Genomic DNA, 22,168 nt, shown 5'->3' on the forward strand with positions numbered 1-22,168 from the left:
CCTTTGGCGGAAGGATCAAGAACCAGAGGACACAGATTTAAGGTGATTAGAAGAACCAAAGGCGACATGAGGAAAAACTTTTTTACACAGCGAGTGGTTAAGATCTGGAATGCACTGCCTGAAAGGGTGGTCGAGGCAGATTCAAACGTGGCTTTCAAAAGGGAATTGGATAAGTATCTGAAGGAAAACAATTTGCAGGGCTACGGGGAAAGGGCGGGGGAGTGGGACTAGCTGAAGTGCTCTTGCAGAGAGCCAGCACGGGCTCGATGGGCCGAATGGCCTTCTGTGCTGTAACCATTCTATGAAGTTACTAAACTCGATGTTCAGACCAAAGGGTTACAGGGTACCCAAGAGAAAGATTAGATATTATTCCAAAGGTTAGCACCGAATTCCACTGGAACAGTATACAAGGCCAATGACAGGTCAGAGTGCGAATGGTGGGGGGAGAAGAGAATTAAAGTGACAAGCTACAAGTAGCTTCAGATCAGACTTGCAGATTGAATGGAGGTGTTCAGCAAATTAGTCACTTAATTTACATTTGGTTTCCCCAACGCAGAGGAAACTGCGCCACGAGCGGCAAATACAGCGTACTAGATTAGAGGAGGTGCACGTAACATGCAGTCTCACGCAGCAGGTGTGTTTGGGGCTCTGAACAACTGTGTAGGAGGTAAATGGCCAGGTACTGCATCTGCTGCATTTAAATAACAAACTGCATTTATATAGCACCTGTTGCAACCTCAGGACGTACCGAAGTGCTTCACAGCCAACTTTAGAACTGTAGTCACTGTTGTAATGTAGGGAAACATGGCAGCCAAATTGCACACAGCAAGATCCCACAAGCAGCAAGAGATAAATGACCAGATATCTTTTTGTTAAATTGGTGTTGATAGAGGGATACAACACTGGGAGATCTTCTCCGCTATTCTTTGAAATAGTGCCATGGGATCTTTCACAACCGCCCAAGGCGGCAGACAGGGTTTAGCAGCTCATCTGAAAATTAGCACCTGCCCATTACACAGGATCTCTCTCTGAGCAGTGTATTATATTGAGATATCCAAGCCCCAGTTTAGTTAAGAACAGCAAAAGCTGCGCCAGGAGTGGCAGGTCCAAGCAAGCCTGCAGTGCACTGGGTTCAATGCGCCCAATGGCACTGGGTCAGCTCAGTTGACTAATTAACACAAACAGCCAACACTTCCTTTGCAATGCTGGAGCTGCTACCCCAAGGGAGTTGGGGGAGGGAGGGGGGGGGGGGTTGCAAAATTGAGCTAGTAGCTCAAACGTAAAGTTGTGCACTTAAAAATGTAAGTGGCTGCATTTGGGGGCAAATATTGTTTTAGCCTTTATAAAGCTTCAAAATTAATTTGAAATATTTAGCAGCCTGGGTTGAGGCAGGGAAGTGTTAGGCAAAAGTTAAACACCAGTAAACACAATACAGTCTGTGGACAAGCGGCTGCGCAGTGCAGCACCTGCCCCCCCAGTGATGTCTCCTCTCCGCAGGGAAAGCGATGAATGGGTTGCCTTCTGCACACAAGGCCAATATCACCTGCTCGCTACATACGTGGGAAACGACTGACTGCTCCTGCATACATCACTGGTGGTGGCTTGGAAGATCCAGTAGCATAACAGTTTATTGAATGCCCACAGGAAGAAGCTGTTCCTGTGGTACAAATTGTCTGCAGAACGGCCTCCAAGAGTTGGCATAATTATGCGACCGTATCCTTTGTAAAGCAGAGGCGCCAAAGACATACCTGGGAAGGACAGTCTCGTGAAGTAATTGTCAGTCCTGGGACAATACATAACTTGTGAGGTGCAGTCACACCTGCCTTTCTCTTGGACATGGGCATGCCAGGTCGAAAGGTTAGTCACATACTCACTTTAAATGACTGCACTCAGGACACCACAAGGGCAGAGCCAATCAAAAACAAGTGAAATCTGGTGAGGGTCATTTATATAATTCTTGAAACTTCCGCTTGCCAACAGCACAGTGGCTCCCACAACACATAATTTATTTGCCTTGGGCATGCCTGGCTTACAGGATTTGTCAATTGTGCTGAGCCAAAAGGAGAAACTAGCATAAAAATCCAAAAAATAACAGTACAATCATGTAAAGTCTGGCAACTGCATGAAGACAGACAGTTCTAGCACAATGAAAACAGGTACTGACATTGGCAACACACAAAGCCCACTGGATTGTAGAAGGTCTCCACTGCATCACTTACATGTATAAAACAGCTTAGAATGTTTAGCCTGCTCGCATCCTCGATGTCCTATTCAACTCCAGGCTGAGCTTCCAAGTCCACGTGCGCTCAATCATAAATAAACACTGACTTCCACCTCCATAACATTGATTGCCTCTGCCCCCACCTCAGCCCATTTACCATGGAAACCTTCATCCGTGTATTTGTCACCTCCAGACGCGACCATTCCAAAGCTAGTCAGGCCAGCTCCCCATCCCCAACCCCTGCCCTAACTGACCTACAAATGGCCCCAACACCTCAACTTTAAAACTATTTTTTTTTTAAATCCCTCCATGGCCTCACTCCGCCCTATCTCTAACCTCTTGCAGCAGTACAACCCTCCAAAAAACACTGTTCCTCAGGGAAAGCTGGAAGTAAGACTAATGGAAGAGTGAACCATGGTATCGCGGAGGGAACAGTCCCTTGGGAAAAAGATTAGGGGAGAGAAAGGAAAGGTGGGATCATGTTGATGGTAGAGGAAATGGCAGAAGAAAATAGTCTGGGCCAGTGCCTAGGAAACATCATATTCAACAATACCACTCACATTTCTCTCCAGGTACTTCACCAACTCGCTCTTAAATTTGCCCATCAAACAATTCAACTGCATTTTGAACATCCCAATGCAGTTGTGTTTACTATCGCACTTGACAGCTTCTTTCAAACATTTAGCAATCTTTATGTAAAGACTTTTTTCATAATATGTTTCTAACATTGTGGAATAGTTTGTAGAGGACTCACTGAGGCTGAAAGCACACAAGAGGTGGCAATATGTCTAACTGAGAAACAGTGCCAAGGCTTAAGGGCAGATCATAAAAGGGACCTAATGGGCACACTAATTAGTTAATGGCCCAGAAATTCAGGTCAAGGGCTTCCCGCGGGTGTAAGCCCCCGACCTGCACTTGCCTTGCGCGCCGGCCGTTGAGCTGTGGGCCCACGTGGAATTCCGATCCTGGGCCTGCTCCAACTGCCGGCGTGTAGTGCTTGCGTATCCCAGGGGCGCAGTGCATGCAGGAAACCGGCACTTCCATTGGGCTTACGGGTGAGTACCCCGTGCATACTCACCTGTGGAGACCCGAAGTTCTGGGCCATTGTATATTCAGTTGGTTTTCAGTGTTGCTATTTTTCTTATTTAATGGACATGATCGAGAGCAGCACTGGAGAGAGTAATGTTCACAATTTCATCGTTGAAACCACCCACAATATGCAAAGCATTATAGTTCAAAGTTTAAAATAAACAGATCTTCAATTCTTGAGGTTAGTTTAGCTGCCATTAAAACACCAGCTAGAAACTGCAACAGAAAAGTTCTGCTAATATTTTACTCCTAACAAGTGAAGGCTGCACTGTGGAAAGCAGGTGATAGCACACTTAACCAACTATCAATCCGTCCGTATTTAACTAGCAATGCCTGGATATAATGGGGATTGTGCAAGGAAATAAGTGACAGTAATGACGTCAGCCATGAGCGATTAAGGTATAACTTTAGTGGCTAGGATAATAAACATAGGTAGAGGGATCTATTAACTATAGTATCGAAAGATAAGTGTTAATAATGCCTGTTCTTCAAAGGATTCAAGAACAGTTAAGTCAGGAAGACGTGTTTGAGAGAAGTAGCTTTGAAGTAAAGAACTACAACTTGTTTACGTGAATAGATGGTTTTCAAAGGATTCAGGAACAGAGACATCATGATGTCTTATCTGTGGCATAATATGGCATATAAAGAAGCATGGTTTTCAACAGTTCTCCGGAGGGCTCGAAAGATAGAACTTGAAACTGAAAAGCCACTCTCTGTGTATAGTTAGGTCGATCACCTATACTGTATCTCAAAGTCTGTTCCATATACTCCACCTTCAATTGTCTCGTGCTTACTCGAAGCGTGTTGTTGTGAACCACAGAAGGAAGGAGCTGACTAACAGTTGAATGCTAACAGAGGGCAGAGGTCCCCTTCATATCACTGAAACACACAAAATATCTACCTGCTATATTCACTGCTAATCGGCAGCTTTAAGTTAAGTATACAACACAGAAACAAAGATGGACAGACAGCAGTAACTACTTAGGTGGCTTCCTTTATAATATTTAGGTTATGAGGCAATTTACATACAAAACTCCTATTCCCCAATTCCCCACTGAGCTGTTATACTTCTCTTGCTGACATTGTGACACTAGTACAAACAGTTTTAGATTCCTACCTGCTGTACGACTTCTGATGGCAACTCCATTTTCCACTGTTTTAGCTGGCGGGAGGCAAATGAGTGCAGTGCATAGGACATGGAACCGTATTCAATCCATAGTGAGAGATTGGAACTATCTATCTCCAGTGCTCGCTTAAAACAGTTCAGAACAGCAACGGAGTGCTTCCAGATAGGCCCGTCGCTCTTCAACTCATTTGAATTCAGCTTGTCCTGGATACGACTGGCTCGAGCCAAAGCCATGCCAGCCCATGAGTCAAACCTACACAATAGGAAAAGGTATAAAGTATCAGAAAGGTCAGTCTAGAAAATTCAACACACACTTATGGTGTGTTCCACTAGTGCTCCAAGTTCAAGTGTCAGTCGTGGCTCAGTGGGCAGCACTCTTGCCTCCGAGTCAGGTGGTTATGGGTTCAAGTCCCTCTGCAGAGACTTGAACACAAATATTTAGGCTGACACTCCAGTGCAGTACCGAGGGAGTGCTAGACTGTTGCAGGTGCAGTCTTTCAGATGAGACGCTAAACCGAGGCCCTGTCTGTCCTCTCAGGTGGACGTAAAAAAGATTCCATGGCACTATTTCGAAGAACAGAGGAGTTATCCGTGGTGTCCTGGCCAATATTTATCCCTCACTCAATATCACTAAAAACAGATTATCTGGTCATTGTCACATTGCTGTTTGTGGGAGCTTGCTGTGCGCAAATTTGCTGCCGCGTTTCCTACAGTACAAGTGACTACACTTCAAAAGTACTTCATTGGCTGTAAAGTGCTTTGCGACATCCTGAGGTCATGAAAGGCGCTATAGAAATGTAAGCCTTTCTTTAAATTTAAGACTCGAGAGCAATTCTGCCAATTCCACAAGTTATAGTTTCTTCTTTGTTGTGGAACTGCTTTTGAAACAAACATCAAATGCACATCTCATCTGCACGAAGTACGACCAGCAACATCATGTTGTACCAAACTGCCAGTGTTACTTTTTAAAATGTGAACATTTTGGAGTAAATGTTTCTGCTCAAAGTGAAGAATGCCGGGGCAAGAGAATGAACAATTTTCAATCTTTGTACCCAGCAACAGCAGCAAGCACTCTGGGTCAGCTACAACAGTCAGTCCCACAGTAACACCCTCTATATACCCAAACTCGAAGACATGCTGCACCGGTGTGAATTGCTCCACCCCCCATACATAAGCTCAATCACCCAATTTAACACACGCTGCCACAGCCATGCTATCTTGTGGCTCCCTGCATTCCTCAGTATGGAACAGAAGTTCTAACAGTAGCTTTTCCTCCTATACAGCAGAGATAAAGTAACTCCTGAAAGATGGATGAACTTCCTTCATCGGTCTTTTGTTCTTTGAATGATTTGCATCCTCCACACAGACAGAGTTAACCCAGCTTTATTGGTTCTGGGGAGCCACGTGGTTTGGCTTGCACAAGGTGTTCACCAACAAAGCAACAATGAACTCCTTTCAACCAAAAAGGTTTGAATGCAGAATTTGATCTTCCCCTCCTCACCCCAGTTAGGACAGAAAGGGGTAGATTTTAATCTTTAACACCTGGGTGTTAACAACAACAACTTGTATTTATATAGCACCTTTAACGTAGTACAATGTTCCAAGGCGCTTCAGAGGAGTGTTATAAGACAAAAATTTGACACCTTGCCACATAAGGATAAATTAGGGCGGGTGACTAAAGCCTTGGTCAAAGAGGTAGGTTTTAAGGAGCATCTTAAAGGAGGAAAGAGAGGTACAGAGGTGGAGAGGTTCAGGCAGGGAATTCCAGAGCTTGGGCCCAGGCAGCTGAAGGCACGGCCACCAATGGTTGAGCGATTATAATCAGGGATGCTCAAGAGGGCAGAATTAGAGGAGCGCAGATATCTGGGAGAGTTGTGGGGCTGGAGGAGATTACAGAGATAGGGAGGGGCGAGGCCACGGAGGGATTTGAAAACAAGAATGAGAATTTTGAAATGGAGGCGCTGCTTAACCGGGAACCAATGTAGGCCAGAGAGCACAGGGGTGATGGGTGAACGGGACTGGGTGCGAGTTGGGACACAGGCAGCAGAGTTTTGGATGACCTCAAGTTTACGTAGGGTAGAATGTGGGAGGCCAGCCAGGAGTGCGTTGGAATAGTCAATCTAAAGGTAACAAAGGCATGGATGAGGGTTTCAGTCGCAGGGGCGGAGACGGGTGATGTTCCGGAGGTGGAAATACGCGGTCTTAGTTATGCCGCAGATGTGTGGTCGGAAGCTTCGGAGAAAGTATGTACATCATGCTGGCAAAATTATTAAACGTTTAAACGGTGAAGGTGTATAAGCTTGGGTTGCCTCCGAGTTGGAAGATTGTGGGCTCAAATCCCACATCAGGATTTAAAAGACATAATCTAGGACAACACCCTAATGCAATAATGAGAGAGTGCTGCATTGTTGGAGGTGCCGCCCTCCAGACATTGAACCAAGATCCTGTCCAACTATTCAGGTACAAACTACAGTAAAAGATCCCATGGCCATCTTTGAAAAGCAGGAAATTGTCCTGGTGTTTTGGCCAACATTCCACCCTGAACCAACATCACTAAGAACATAATTAACTGGTCACTCATCTCATTGCCGTGCACAAAATTAAAAGATGACCACACTTCAAATTAATTCATTCTTATTTGAGGAATTTAAAAATATTCCTTAGAGAAGTGATAAGGCGCTATATAAATACAAATCTTTCTTTAATCCGAGCTAAAATTTCAGTAAGATTTAAGGATTCATCCAAATCAAGACTGTGCAGGCCCTAGAGCTTTGTAAGATGTGTGAATAGAATTTTACAGCACAAGCCTCCTCCCACCTTACCTCATCTCACCCTATCAACTATTCCTTTCTCCCTCATGTACTTATCTAGCTTCCCCTTAAAATGCATCTATGCCTCAACTGCTCCATGTGGCAGCGAGTGCCACATTCTAACCACTCTCTGAGTAAAGAAGTTTCTCCTTGTAATACAAGACCATGCATGGCACTGCCCATCTCTGACATCAGTCGGAGGCCACGAGTGGTACCAATTATCGCTGACAGTAAGCTGTCACTTTTATGGCTATAACGTGTGGCTTCCCCAGAACCATTCAAGCTAGGCTTAACTCCTGTTGTATGTGCAGAATATGGAGTGAAGGATACTCAATCATAATTAGCACACTCTAGTCATCTGTAAAATACCGAGCATCCCACAATGCCATCACAGTTGATTTTCCTGGTTTCAGGTTAACACCAATGTAACTAGCAGGTCATACCTGGCTGGACAGACACAGATGTCATGCATATAGAATTTTATAGCTTTGGCCTGTTCTTTGTTCTTGAAATGATAGTCAGCTAGGAGGTAATACAACTCATTAACAAGAGGAAGCCCAGAATCTGCTCCTTCAGGGAGTGCTGGCACCTAAAAGTAAAAAACAAAATGAAACAGTATGAGGTCTGCAACGTTAGCCAGAAAGATAGGTGTCTACAGATAGAAACCCAAATCTAAATCTGCCCAAATAAAACTCAAAGTGTAAACTTCCAAGAGATAGGCTAGAATATGAACTGCTACTCATTCACTATGCAATGCAGTTGTCACTGGGTCTTTCCCCATCTCTCATAAAAAAGATACATAGTTCGAGGTTTGACTTGGATAAAGATAGTTACATTCCCGACAACAGCTGTCTTCAATACAGGGATTTAAAATGCCCAAAGGAAACTTATTGAAGATTCTGCCCAACCAAAAGAAAAATGATGACATCCCTAAGCACCACATACAGTTACAATTGTTGTACAGTGTTAAACGGAACTAAACAAACCGGGCCAGAATTTGAAGCAGTGTACAATGGACTGGACGGCTGCCGACGTAACCTTTTCTCAAGAAGGGAGAAGGGAATAAATTATAACACTAAATTAAGGCACAAGGTATTGAAGGCAACATGGATCGGAAGCTGGGTGAAGGAGAAAACAAGGAGTCGTGATGAATGGCTGTTTTTCAGACTGCAGTATTGTAAACAGGGGTGCCTTGTAGTGTATATCCAAACCAGAGTATTGGGGCACAACATCAAGATTCACAGATGGCACAAAATAGGGAGTGTGGTAAACTGTGATGAGGACAGTAAGTGACTTCAGAAGGTCAGAGAGGCAGTTGGATTGGGCAGATAGATATCAGATGAAATTTAATGCACAGAAATGTGAGGTGCTATATTTTGCAAGGAAAAATAAGGAGTGGAAACACACACTACATGGTAAAACTTTAGGTAGATGACCAGAAATACTTGGGCATTCAGATAAACCAATCTTTAAAAGTGGGAAGACCAGCTGATTAAAAAACATATGGAATCCTAAGTTTGAGGCAGGGGCACAGGAATCACAAACAAGCCCTGTGCGATCCCCATGCCCTGTTTGCACACATGCTATTTGACTGTGGAGTGTTGCAGCAAGCCCAACCCTATCTTCACTATGATTCTGTACATACAGTCATATACAATTTCCATTGTGGATCACTGCGTAGCAATCATGAGCAGTCGCCTGCCTGACTCGTCCCTTCACTAGCCCAGACACACAGAAGATGACTGTAGCACCCCTACAGTCGCTCTGCCCAAGATCAGCTAACAAAATACAGATCAGAAGTTAAAACCTTGATACTCTTGGCCTGTTTAGCTCAGTAATGCATCACACAGTACATTTACCCATTCAGCCATCAGAAGAGGCAATTTCCCCATTTTAATGAGAAACTGTTTACAGGAAACTTTTTTTTAATCCGGCACGGACGGGACCGACGTGGTGCCGGTTCATCAAAAATTCCGGATAACCGAACGCTATAGTAAAAGATACGGAGCTCAGAGCTCCATATAAAGCAACAAACCCTGTAACAGCTTCAGAACAATGGGCACAAGTTGCAAGTGTCTCTGTAGCTAAGCAACAGCTGCAGCCACACCCTTGCACAGCAACAAATGGAGTAAAAAAGTAATAAAAGTTACCTGAACCTACTCCTGAATTTTGCCAGTTAAGCGAGATTTCCGGTTATTTAGGTGCCGGTAAATCGAAAGTTTCCTGTACTTGAAATTCAAAAGTTTAACCTTTGGCAGCTCCACTACAGTGACATTGACCTTACCATGTCAACAGAGCCTTCAATATAGGCTGTTACACTCTCTATTGTGAGAGGTGGGTTATCCTCGTCACGATCTATTGCAGCAATCTTCTTCAAGAGATTTGCCAGATCTGCAGACACAGTGCTGGTCTTGTAACTGTCAAATTCTGGGTAATTCTTGGGCTTGAAGTAATCAAACATAAATTCTGCATCATTCCAACCCAGTTCCACCTACAGTTTAAACACAGAGAAAAAGGAGATCATTAACATTAAGCTACGAGATTTGGTTCAAAGAACAGCCACTAGGAGGGAAGTGAGAGCAGCACAAGGAGACTCTACCTGTGTGTGGAGAGCGGTCTAGCCTTTGCCTGGTACCTCCTCACTGTAGCACTAGAGGCTAATGATTCAGTGTGGAGGACTGGAGCTACATTTATACCAAGGGACCAAGCTTTTTACTTTCATGGACCACATAGGTGTGAACCAGAGAGCCTTGGTGGGGGGGGGGGTCACACGTGCAACTTAAATCAGCGTTTCCATTCATTTTCAGATATCTCAAGCTGCTGATGCCAACAGACTGGCATGTCCTGATTTAGGATTTGTCCACCAAGAGACAATGACCTTAAAAAAGCCCCTTTCTAACCTCCAGATACATGAAATTCAAAGTGGATAAGCTAGTGAGAAATGCAAGTGCAAATGGAACGGAGTTGCTTGGGTTTCAAGGGCTGCATACAGCCCAGGAACAGCAGTTTCAACATTCCTTGTTTATACTGTTAAACCCCAAACTGTTCAGTCACAAACTCAACATTGTCCGTATGTGAAGCAAAATAAAAATGTACCATGAACAGATATCTGCACACGCACACACACTCACTAAAGGTTAATCAACACTCAATGGACTAATTTCACAGCTCAGTATAAAGTTTTCTGGCACCATTTTCTACATAAAGTTACTCATTTTAACTAGCTTGTAACATGCAGTGTGTGCATAACTACACACCTGCTGAGCAGAGTGTTCCTCCAGATACCTGGCTTTACTCTTCTTACTAGGATAGGCATATAGACAGTAAAAGCACTGCTCGAGGGCAGTCTCAAGCTCCTCTTTGAAGGGGTGGGCATCTTCAGCTCTTGAGGCAGACAGTTCCTTCTGAAGAACTCGAACCTGTCGAGAAAGGCATATTTTTCATTACATAAACAAAGTAATACACAAAACCACACCATCAAGTGTGCAGCACAGAAACAGGCCATTCGGCCCAAGCCAGTGTTTATGCTCCACCCTACTTCATCTCATCCCATCAGCATATCCTTCTATTCCTTTCTCCCTCATGTGTTTATCTAGCTTCTCCTTAAATGAACCTTCTTCTTAGGCAGTCCCTCGGAACCGAGGATGACTTGCTTCCACATTAAAAATGAGTTCGCAGGTGACTGATGAGCCCAATGCGGGACCTACAGTCTCTGTCACAGGTGGGGCAGACGGTGGTTGAAGGGGCGGGTGGGTGGGGTGCTTGGGTTGATGTGCGTTCCTTGCGCTTGGCTTCCGCTTGCTCCCGGCGAAGAGACTCGAGGTGTTCGGCGCCTTCCCGGATGCTTCTCCTCCACTTTGTGCGGTCTTGGGCCAGGGATTCCCAGGTGTCAGTGGGGATGTTGCACTTTTTCAAGGAGGCTTTGAGGGTGTCCTTGAAGCGTTTCCTCTGCCCACCTGGGACTCTCTTGCCGTGCCGGAGCTCCGAGTAGAGCGCTTGTGTTGGGAGCCTCGTATCGGGCATGCGGACAATGTGACCCGTCCATTGGAGCCGATTGAAGCTTTGACCACGCTCAATGCTGGGGATGTTGGCCTGAGCAAGAACACTGACGTTGGTGCCCCTATCCTGCCAATGGATTTGCAGGATCTTGCGGAGGCAGCGTTGGTGGTACCTCTCCAGTGCTTTGAGGTGCCTGCTGTACATGGTCCATGTCTCTGAGGCATACAGCAGGGCGGATATCACTGCTGCTCTGTAGACCATGAGCTTAGTGCCGGGTTTGAGGCCCTGGTCTTCAAACACACTCTTCCTCAGGCGACCGAAGGCTGCACTGGCACACTGAAGGCGGTGTTGGACTTCGTCATCGATGTCTGCCCTTGTTGACAGTAGGCTGCCGAAGTATGGAAAGTGGTCCACGTTGTCCAAGGCCTTGTCATGGATTTTGATAATCGGGTGGGCAGTACTGTGTGGCGGGGGCAGGTTGGTAGAGGACCTTTGTTTTATGGATGTTTAGTGTAAGGCCCATGCGCTCGTACGCTTCGGTGAAGGTGTTGATGATGGTCTTCACCGCACGTCAATTACAAGAGAAATGCAGGGAACAGCACCAACCGCTGTACATGGCCTTCTTTGATCTCACAAAGGCTTTCGACACTGTCAACCGTGAGGGATTATGGAGTGTCCTCCTCAAATTTGGCTGCCCTCAAAAGTTTGTCACTATCCTCCGCCTGCTTCACGACGACATGCAAGCCGTGATCCTGACCAACAGTTCCACCACAGACCCAATTCACGTACGAACCAGGGTCAAGCAAGGCTGTGTCATCGCACCAACGCTCTTCTCGATCTTCCTTGCTGCAATGCTCCATCTCACCCTCAGTAAGCTCCCCACTGGAGTGGAACTAATTTACAGAACAAACGGGAAACTGTTCAACCTCCGTCGCCTCCAATCCAGATCCAAGGTCGTCCCATCCTCTGTCATCGAATTACAGTATGCAGACGACGCTTGTGTCTGCGCTCACTCGGAGGTAGAACTCCGAACCAAATGAATCTATGCTAGTCGTCTCAACCACTTTGTGGTAGTGAGTTACACATTCCAACCATTCCCTGGGTAAAGAAGTTTCTCTTGAATTCCCTATCTTATATTCATGGCCCATAGTTCTGGTCTCCCCCACAAGTGCAGACATTTTCTCTACGTCGAACCTATCGAACTCTTTCATTATTTTAAAGGCCTCTATCAAGTCACCCCTCAGACTTCTCTTTTCTAGAGAAAAGAGCTCCAGCCTGTTCAGCCTTTCCTGATAAGTATATCCTCTCAGTTCTGGTTCGACATACAATATGGGTCTAGTCCTCCCACAGAGCATGAAAATCAAGGAGGGAATTCCCCACGTTTTAATGGGGCCCACGACCACGCTGGGGTGGGTCAGCGCAGAGAAACTGGAATCTACTCCGAACCCTACAAATATCCCAGGCTGCTTTATATGGAAAAAGATTTGTACGCATCAAGGTGGACAGGTGTCAGTGCTACAGCATCAGCAAGCACTCCCAGGTCTGGCAGCACAGTTAGATACCAAGTAAGCTTCCTCCATTCTATCCCAACACCATGTCTCCACCTCAACTTTGGAAGACTGCTCCCTACTGCACCAGTGTGACTTTTCCATTTCACACACCAGCGGTAAGATTGAACAACAGCCCCAAGATCCGCACGCTGAGGTACTCTCCCAGCTAAAAGATTGAGCTCTCTGCTCCTATTGTTGAATTTCTCAATTACGAGCTGAATGAGTTCTCTAATCTTATCACAGAACATATTCCATATTCCAATATGGGATGGGAAGAGAAAGGGGCAAGATAGTACACGAGTGGAAAATTGGGGCAGGCTTGATGGACCAGCTGCTTTTCCGCCCCTTAATTTCATATGTTAGTATGCATAATTCTAAACCAGCCTACTTACATAGAACTTAAGCAATGCTCCATCAGAGTTACAGCACCAGGATCTTCGCCCCAGGTACTCATGCGCTGTGTTCAGCAACATCAGAGAGGAAGGCAGCATTGGAGTTTCAGGATCTACAAAATACAGAGGCATTGAAAGGAACAGAAACATCTCTCTGGAGAAAGACATCCCTTATTGTGGCAACAATGAGCATTGCAGCACGAAATGCACCAGGATCGTGCTGGCCAATCACCTTCACCAATCAGGGGGATACAACGAACCTCAACATCCCAGAGCTGAGGAGAGGAAATCAGCCAAGTTTCCCAATCACAAGCCAGTAACTCCTGCTGGAAAGCACGAGTATCTGGGCAGGACGAGGCTTAATTGCAATGCCTCCCACGAGCACACAACCTGCCAACACCTACTCACAGTTGAAGAATGGACACTTGAATGAGGCACCGGAGGGCACCCATGTTTTTTTGATCAGTCACAGGATATTGCCCATCCCTAATTGCCCTCAAGAAGGTGGTGGGGAGCCGCCTTCTTGAAACAACCAAGTGGCTTGCTAGGCCATTTCAGAAGGCAGAGTCAACCACATTGCTGTGGGTCTGGAGTCACAAAGGCCAGACCAGGTAAGAACGGCAGGTTTCCTTCCCTAAAGGACATTACTGAACCAGATGGGTTTTTACGACAGTTATATGGTCACCATTTCTGATACTAGCTTTTTGTTCTAGATTTATTTAATTAACTGAATTTAACAGTAATCCAGAAGCTGTCAACACCTTCATCAGAAGATGGGCAAAATAATTCCTCAAAAAAGAAACAAACCTTCAATTCAGTCACCCATTGGTCAGGAATTGTGCATTCGATCTCCAGAATCTACTAGGTGCCCAGTAATAGAGGTAATGAGGTGGCCATGCAAAACCTAAAGTGCATTATTGAGTACAGCAGCTCAAACCACTCCAAATTTTAAGACATCCAAATACACTTCCCTCTAGCATAAATGAAATAACAAATAGGACTGGGGCTACCATTGAGCATAAAAATTATTCATTTTTTAAAAGCAGACCATTAAACCCAACCTTTTTTTGCCAAATCAACTCAACTACCTACATTTGCACCACCATCTTAAACCTCTTTTTCTTTCCCTCTCTTTCTCTCTAAATGGGTCGGTTTATATTGTCTACTTCAATAGCCTAACCCACAACGCTGAGAGTAAGACAGGTAGTGAATTTTGCATTGGCAGCTAGGACCATCTGGACAGTCAACCTAGGTATAGGGATAATGATGCCAATGCATGGTGCCATGTGTACAGGGAACTAAAGTTAGCCATGTATAATTCCCAGTTACAGATTAAAACCACTAGGGGCTACATTTGGCCTCTGCACCTTTGGTTTGGGGAGGAAATCAGTCAGGGTTCACCTGGAGTGTATGCAGGACAGGGATTACCACTGATCGAGCTCGACTCTGGTACCACCTAACGGCTGAAAATTAACTGTCGGGATTACATGCAGACAACAACCAGTTGGGTGCAGTCACAGTGCATGATTGGCACCAGTCAAACAGGGCCTCAATAAGCATTCAACATGAGCAGGACGGGGATGGGGGAAAGCTGGAGAGAGAAAAAAAACCATCCGCAAATCAAAGAACATATCACCACCTCTGTGAAACACTGGTGATGCAATATACACTCATGTGAACCTGGTCAAGGCGCAGCGTTAAGTGAGCCAGCTACAGTATTTGGAAACCAGGCTAGTCTTGCGAGAATACCTGGAGACAGCCAGATCATAGGTTGTGAGCAAATAACTACCAGAGATAAGAAAGCAAATTCCCCCTCAGTCAGTCAGAGAGTCAACGCACAGTGGTGTATCAGTGGATAGGGGAGAAATAGGGCAACAGTTGATATCTCAGTGTGGCACTGCCATCCAGTTAAAGCAGTGCCTTTAATACTCATACATAGTTTCTTCAAACCTATGGGATCCTTATCACCTATGCTGAAATACAGCTCAATATTTAACAACCGTCCACCATTCATTTTTTGGGGGAAACCGACAGTGCCCGAAGAATAAGCAGAATAAAATTATTAGTCCGCTTAAATTTTGTAAGACATTACATTGTGCTTCCTTCATCCTCAAGTCCAGAGAGTAATACTGACCCGAGTCTTCACTTTTACAATGCTGGCGGCGAAGTGTGTCAAACTCCTCCTCCTCATGTTTTATGATCCTGTAGAGGGTGATCCAAGGCAGCACCGATGACACGTTCGGTTCTTTGGCATCTTCTGATATCCCCATGCTGCAGTCAATGATCTACAACAACAGCACACAGATACACAGGGCTCTTTGGTTAATATTTACAATTTGATTTGACAAATCCAGTCTGTCAATATAAAATACACTGCACAGTACTGCCATGCATTGGAGTTTAAACTCACTGCTGCACTTAATTGAAAGCCATGGGCACCATCCAGCTGTTGAACGGTGACCTCGTGCAACAGTAACAACTTGCATTCGTATAGCGCCTTTACCATAGTACAACATCTGAAGGCGTTACATGGAAGGGTAATAAGATAAAACCAAGCCAGAGGAGGAGATTAGGAAAGGTGACTAAAAGCTTGGTCAAGAGGCAAGCTTTAAGGAACGTCTTAAAGAAGGAGAGAGGGGAACAGCTCAGGGCCCAAGACAGCTGAAGGCACGGCCATCAATGGTGGGGGAAAAGAAGAGAGGGGAACAGCTTAGGGCCCAAGACAGCTGAAGGCACAGCCATCAATGGTGGGGGAAAAGGAAGTGGGAGATGCACAAGAGGCCAAATTTGGAGGAACGCAGAGTTCTCAGATGGTTATGGGCTGGAGGATGTTACAGAGATAGGGATGAGCGAAGACATGGGGGGGATCGAACACCAGGATGAGAATTTTTAAATTGAGGCATTGCTAGACCGGGAGCCAATGTAAGTCGGCGAGCATGTGGTTGTCTATCTGCAATTTGGCCATATTCTATAGAGGGATGGGCAATTAACAATTATCTGTAGTATTCTCAAATATAGTGTCTTAGCCGAGTTTTATTCTGCAGTCAACATCAACAAAACAGATTAACTGGTCATTTATCTCAATGCTGTTTGTGGGACAACAACAATAACTTGCAATTATAGAGTTACTTTAATGTAGTAACACGACCCAAGGCACTTCACAGGAGCATTATCAAACAAATTTTAAAAACAGGATTTCACGGTTGGTGACCTCAGGATTACTACGCGAGCCACATGCTAATTGGCCTAGGGATAGGCAGATCAGGAAGGTGAATCCATGGCTGAAAGACTGGTGTGGGAAAGACAGGTTCCATTTCATGGGACACTGGCACCAGTACTGGAACAGGAAGGAGCTGCACCGCTGGGACAGGCTCCACCAGAACCAGAGTAGGACCAGTGTCCAACGGAAAGGATAAATAGGGCTGTCGATAGGACTTTAAACCAGTAAAAGAGGGGGGAAGAAATCTGATGAAAATAACATAAATCTGAAGATAAATGAAATAGGAGGAGGAGAGTAAAGGTCAGACCAAGGAAAGGAATACGGTAGCATAAATGGTCAGGGAACAAATACAGTTCTAAAACACAAGTATAAAAGGAATGTTAAAAATAAACTAAAAGGAACAACTATTAAAGACAAATTAAACTGCCTGTACAGCAATGTACACAGCATCCAAAATAAAACGGGGGAACTGGAGGCAATAATCCATGGCGAGGAATCAGTTGTAGGAATAACTGAAACATGGCTACATAAAGAACAGGACTGGCAACGAAAGAGTGCAGCTTATAACAATCAGAAAAGATAGGGAAGGAAGGCAGCAATGGGGGAGCTGTACTAATCAGAGAGAACATAATGGCAATAGAAAAAAAGGGACATAATTAACAGCAGGTTAGAAACAGAATCCATATGGATCGAAATAAAAGATAGGAAGGCATCAGGCACGCTAATAGGGGTATACTACAGACAACCTTAATAGTGGAAAGGAGGTGGAGGAAGAAATATGTAAACAAATATGTGAAATTAGTAAATCACATAGAATAATAATCATGGGAGATTTTAACTACACCCAAATAAACTGACAAGAGGTAGCGACAGGAGTACAGGGAATGGAGCTTTTACAATGTGTACAGCACTACTTTCCTACCCAGTAGATAAAAAGCCCAACAAGAGAGAGCGCACTGCTGGATCTAGAAATGGGAAATGAACCAGACAGTAAGAGAAGTAAGTGCAGGGGAACATCTAGGCAATAGCAATCACAACATAATAAAATGCAAGGAAAGATTGAGAAGGACACAAGCAAGACAAACCTCAAAGTAATAAATTACAAAAAAAACTGACTTTAAAGGGGATGAGAATGGAACTAGGGAAAATAAACTGGAAAAATTTACTGACAAAGAAATAGCAGTGAGAAACATTTAAAACAATGATCAATAGCATCCACCTGGGTGAGGGACTTCAATGTCCATCACCATGAGTGCTCAGTAGTCCCACTACTGACCGAGCTGGCTGAGTCCTGAAAGATATAACTGCCAAACTGGGCCAGCGACATGTATTGAGAAAACCAACACGACAGAAAAACCTACTTCACCTCATCCTCACCAATCCACCTGTCGCAGATGCATCTGTCCATGACAGTATTGGTAGCAGTGACCACCGCACAGTCCTTGTGAAGACGAAGTTCCATCTTCACACTGAGGACAACTTCCATTGTGTTCTGTGGCACTACCGCCTTGCTAAATGGGATAGATTCAGAACAGGTCTAGCAGCTCAAAGCTGGGCATCCATGAGGCACTGTGGGCCATCAGCAGCAGCAGAATTGTATCCCACCACAATCTGTAATCTCATGGCCCAGCATATCCCTCACTCTACCATTACCATCAAGCCAGGGGCCCAACCCTGGGTCAATGAGGAATGTAGAAGAGCATGCCAGGAGCAGCATCAGGTGTACCTAAAAATGAGGTGCCAACCTGGTGAAGCTACAACACAGGTCTACATGCGTGTTAAACAATAGAAACAGCATGCTTTAGAAAGAGCAAAGCGATCCCACAACCAACGGATCAGATCAAAGCTCTGCCGTCCTGCCACATCCAGTCGTGAATGGTAGTGGACAATTAAACAACTAACGAGAGGAGGAGGCTCCACGAACATCTCCATCCTCAATGATGGCAGAGTCCAGCACGTGAATGTAAAGGACAAGTCTGAAGCATTCACAACCATCTTCAGCTAGAAGTGCCAAGTGGATGATCCATATCAGCATCCTCCTGAGGTCCCCACCATCACAGAAGCCAGTCTTCAGCCATTCGATTCACTCCATGCGATATCAAAAAACGGCTGGCCGCACTGGATACAGCAACATCCCTCCTGTCGTGCTGAAAACTTGTATTCCAGAACTAGCCGTGCCTCTAGCCAAGCTGTTCCAATACAGCTACAACATTGGCACCTACCCAACAATATGGAAAATTGCCCAGGTATGTCCTGTCCACAAAAAGCAAGATAAATCCAATCCGGCCCCATCAGTCTACTCTCAATCATCAGCAAACTGATGGAAGGTGTCGTCGACAGTGCAATCAAGCGACACTTACTCACCAATAACCTGCTCACCGAAGCTCAGTTTGGGTTCCGCCAGGACGACTCAGCTCCAGACCTCATTACAGCATTGGTCCAAACAGAAGACAAAAGAGCTGAATTCCAGAGGTGAGGCGAGTGTGATTGCCCTTGGCATCAAGGCAGCATTTGACAGATTGTGGCATCAAGGAGCCCTAGTAAAACTGATATCAATGGTAATCAGGGAAAACTCTCCACTGGCTGGAGTCAGACCTAGCACAAAGGAAGATGGTTGTAGTTATTGGAGGTCAATCATCACAGCCCCAGGACATCACTGCAGGAGTTCCTTAGAGCAGTGTCCCAAGCCCAACCATCTTCAGCTGCTTCATCAATGATCTTCCCTCCATCAAAAAGTCAGAAGAGGGGATGTTCGCTGATGATTGCAGTGTTCAGTTCCATTCGCAACTCCTCAGATAATGAAGCAGTCCATGCCCGCATGCACCAAGACCTGGACAACATTCAGGCTTGGGCTGATAAGTGGCAAGTAACATTCGCGCCACATAAGTGCCAGGCAATGACTGTCTCCAACAAGAGAGTCTAACCACCACCCCTTGACATTCAATGGCAATACAATCGCCAAATCCAACACTTGGGGGGGGAATGGTCATCATTGGCCAGAAACTTTATTGGACAAGCCACATAAATACTGTGACAACAAGAGCAGGTCAGAGGCTGGGCATTCTGCAGCGAGTGTCTCACCTCCCGACTCCCCAAAGCCTTTCCACCATCTACAAGGCACAAGTCAGGAGTGTGATGGAATACCCTCCACTTGCCTGGATGAGTGCAGCTCCAACACCACTCAAGAAGCTCGACACCATCCAGGACAAACTAGCCCACTTGATTGGCACCCCATCCACCACCTTAAACATTCACTCCCTCCACCACCGGTGTACCGTGGCTGCAGTGTGTACCATCTACAAGATGCACTGCAGCAACTTGCCAAGGCTTCAACAGCACCTCCCAAACCCACGACCTCGACCACATAGAAGGACAAGGGCAGCAGGCGCATGGGAACACCATCACCTCCAAGTTCCCCTCCAAGTCACACACCATCCTGACTTGGAAATATATCACCGTTCCTTCATCGTCGCTGGGTCAAAATCCTGGAACTCCCTCCCTAACAGCACTGTGGGAGTACCTTCACCACACGGACTGCAGCGGTTCAAGAAGGCGGCTCACCACCACCTTCTCAAGGGCAATTAGGGATGGGCAATAAATGCTGGCCTTGCCAGCGCCACCCACATCCGAGGAACGAATAAACAAAGGAAAAATATAGCCCCACTAAAAAAGCAAGAACAAACTAGCCAGTAATGACACACCATGGCTGAATATAGAAATAAGGGAAAAATTTAAACTAAAGAAAATGGCATACACTACACAGTCAAAGGGGAGGATGACAAAAGGGGATAAGGAAAGGCTAGGAAATAAGTTTAAAAAAAAATTAGGAAAGCAAAGAGAAACTACAAAATTAAATTATCAAGGAATATAAAAAGAAATAATAAAGTATTCTACAGACATATAAATAACAAAAGAAAAAAACCAGGAGAGGGATAGGGCCAGTAATGGATACACACGATAAATTCACAGGTAATGACAGCGAAATGGCAGAAATATTAAATAATTACTTTGTCTCAGTACTTAACAAGGAGACCAACATGGTAGACATGGCATTACATGAATATATCTTTTTTGATCTAAATACATTTAAGGTAGAAAAGGGGGGAGATAATTGATAAACTAATCAAACTTGGAGAGGGTAAAACCCCTGGTCCAGGTGGATTGCATCCACACATATTAAAAGTTAGGGAAGAGATAGCGGAGGCACTATTACATATATAATAAAAATTCATTAGAAAAGGAAATAGTGCCAGAGGCCTGGCGGACAGTGCATATGATTCCTGTATTTAAAAAGGGAGATAGAACAAGTCCAGGTAACTATAGGCCAGTTAGCTTAGCGTCGGTGGTAGGACAGATAATGGAATCCTTACTCAAAGATGTAACAGCAAAACATCTAGAAATTGAAAATATAAGAGAGTAGTCATCATGGATTTCAAAAGGGGCGGTCATGCTTGACCAACCTTATTGAATTATTTGAAGCAGTAACAGAAAGGGTAGATAAGGATAATATAGTAATATATTTGGATTTTCAAAAGGCCTTCGATAAGGTACCGCGTAGTAGACTCACGACGAAGGTCAGGGCATGTGGAGTCAGAGGACAAGTAGCAGAATGTACAGCAAGCCGACTACGAAACAGAAGAGAGTAGGGGTTAAAGGTCGTTACTCAGACTGGGAAAATGGAAAGTGGTGTTCCACAAGGATCAGTGCTGGGACCACTGTTGTTCACGATTTGGACTCGGAAATCGGAAATACAATTTACAGCGACACCAAATTGGGGGGTGTAGTTAATAGAGAGGAGGACTGCGACAAAGTACAGGAAAACATTAATACACTTGCAGACTGAGCATGTAATTTGCAGATGAACTTCAAAAGAGATAAGTGTGAGATGGTAACATTGTGGTAAGAAGATTAAGGAGGTCACATATGCCTTAGAAAATAAGTGTCTTACGGGCAGAGGATCTGGGGGTACAGATACACAAATCACTAAAAGTAGCAGCACAGGTTAATAAGGACTTAAAATAAGCAAAAAACACGAGTTCATTTCCAGAGGGATAGAATTGAAAAGCAGAGAAGTTGTGTGAACTTTGATAGACCACACTTGGAGTACAGTGAATAGTTCTGGTCTCCATATTATAAAAAGGATATAGAGGCACTGGAGAAGGTACAAAAAAGATTTACTAGGATGATACCAGACTGAGAGGTTATACCTATCAGGAAAGATTGAACAGGCAAGGGCTCTCTTCTCCAGAAAAGAGAAAAGACTGGGGGGTGACCTGATAGAGATCTTTAAGATTATCAAAGGATTTAATAGGATAGACGTAGAGAAGATGTTTCCAGTTGCAGGGGAGACCAGAACTTGGGGTCATACCGGTGGATCGAGCATTCCGGACAGTTAACCTCCGGATAAACCAAAGTTTCCTGTACATGGAGTAGTTGAGGTGACTAGCATAGATGCATTTAAGGGGAAGCTAGATAAACACATGAGGAAGAAATAAAAAGGATATGTTGATGGGGCGAGATGAAGAAGGGTAGGAGGAGGCTCCTGTGGAGCAGAAACACCAGCAAGGACCGGTTGGGCCGAATGGCCCGTTTCTGTGCAGTAAATACTATTTAAGACTATATAAAATTTGACACCGAGCCACATAAGATGATATTCGGGTGGGTGACTAAAACTTTGGTCAAGAGTTAGGTTTTAAGGAGTGACTTAAAGGAGGAGAGAGGGGTAGAGGGGCGGAGAGATTTAGGGAGGGAATTCCAGAGC

General features: G+C 44.9%; 1 protein-coding gene across 5 annotated transcripts in view; it reads right to left on the bottom strand.

Annotated features, from left to right (window-relative positions):
- Positions 1-22,168, bottom strand: part of cabin1 (calcineurin binding protein 1) — a 464,264-nt gene that overhangs the window by 384,688 nt on the left and 57,408 nt on the right. For all 5 annotated transcript variants that reach the window (XM_085962047.1, XM_085962049.1, XM_085962050.1 and 2 more), the window contains exons 17-22: positions 15,322-15,472; positions 13,188-13,300; positions 10,504-10,665; positions 9,531-9,737; positions 7,690-7,835; positions 4,428-4,689 (exon numbers count right to left, since the gene is read on the bottom strand). In XM_085962047.1, coding sequence (XP_085818173.1) covers positions 4,428-4,689; positions 7,690-7,835; positions 9,531-9,737; positions 10,504-10,665; positions 13,188-13,300; positions 15,322-15,472 — 1,041 coding nt within the window. The remainder of the gene's footprint in view (positions 1-4,427; positions 4,690-7,689; positions 7,836-9,530; positions 9,738-10,503; positions 10,666-13,187; positions 13,301-15,321; positions 15,473-22,168) is intronic.

The sequence above is a fragment of the Somniosus microcephalus genome, chromosome 19, assembly GCF_052327205.1.
Source record: "Somniosus microcephalus isolate GS21.2 chromosome 19, FLI_Smic_1.0, whole genome shotgun sequence".
Lineage (NCBI taxonomy): Eukaryota > Metazoa > Chordata > Chondrichthyes > Squaliformes > Somniosidae > Somniosus > Somniosus microcephalus.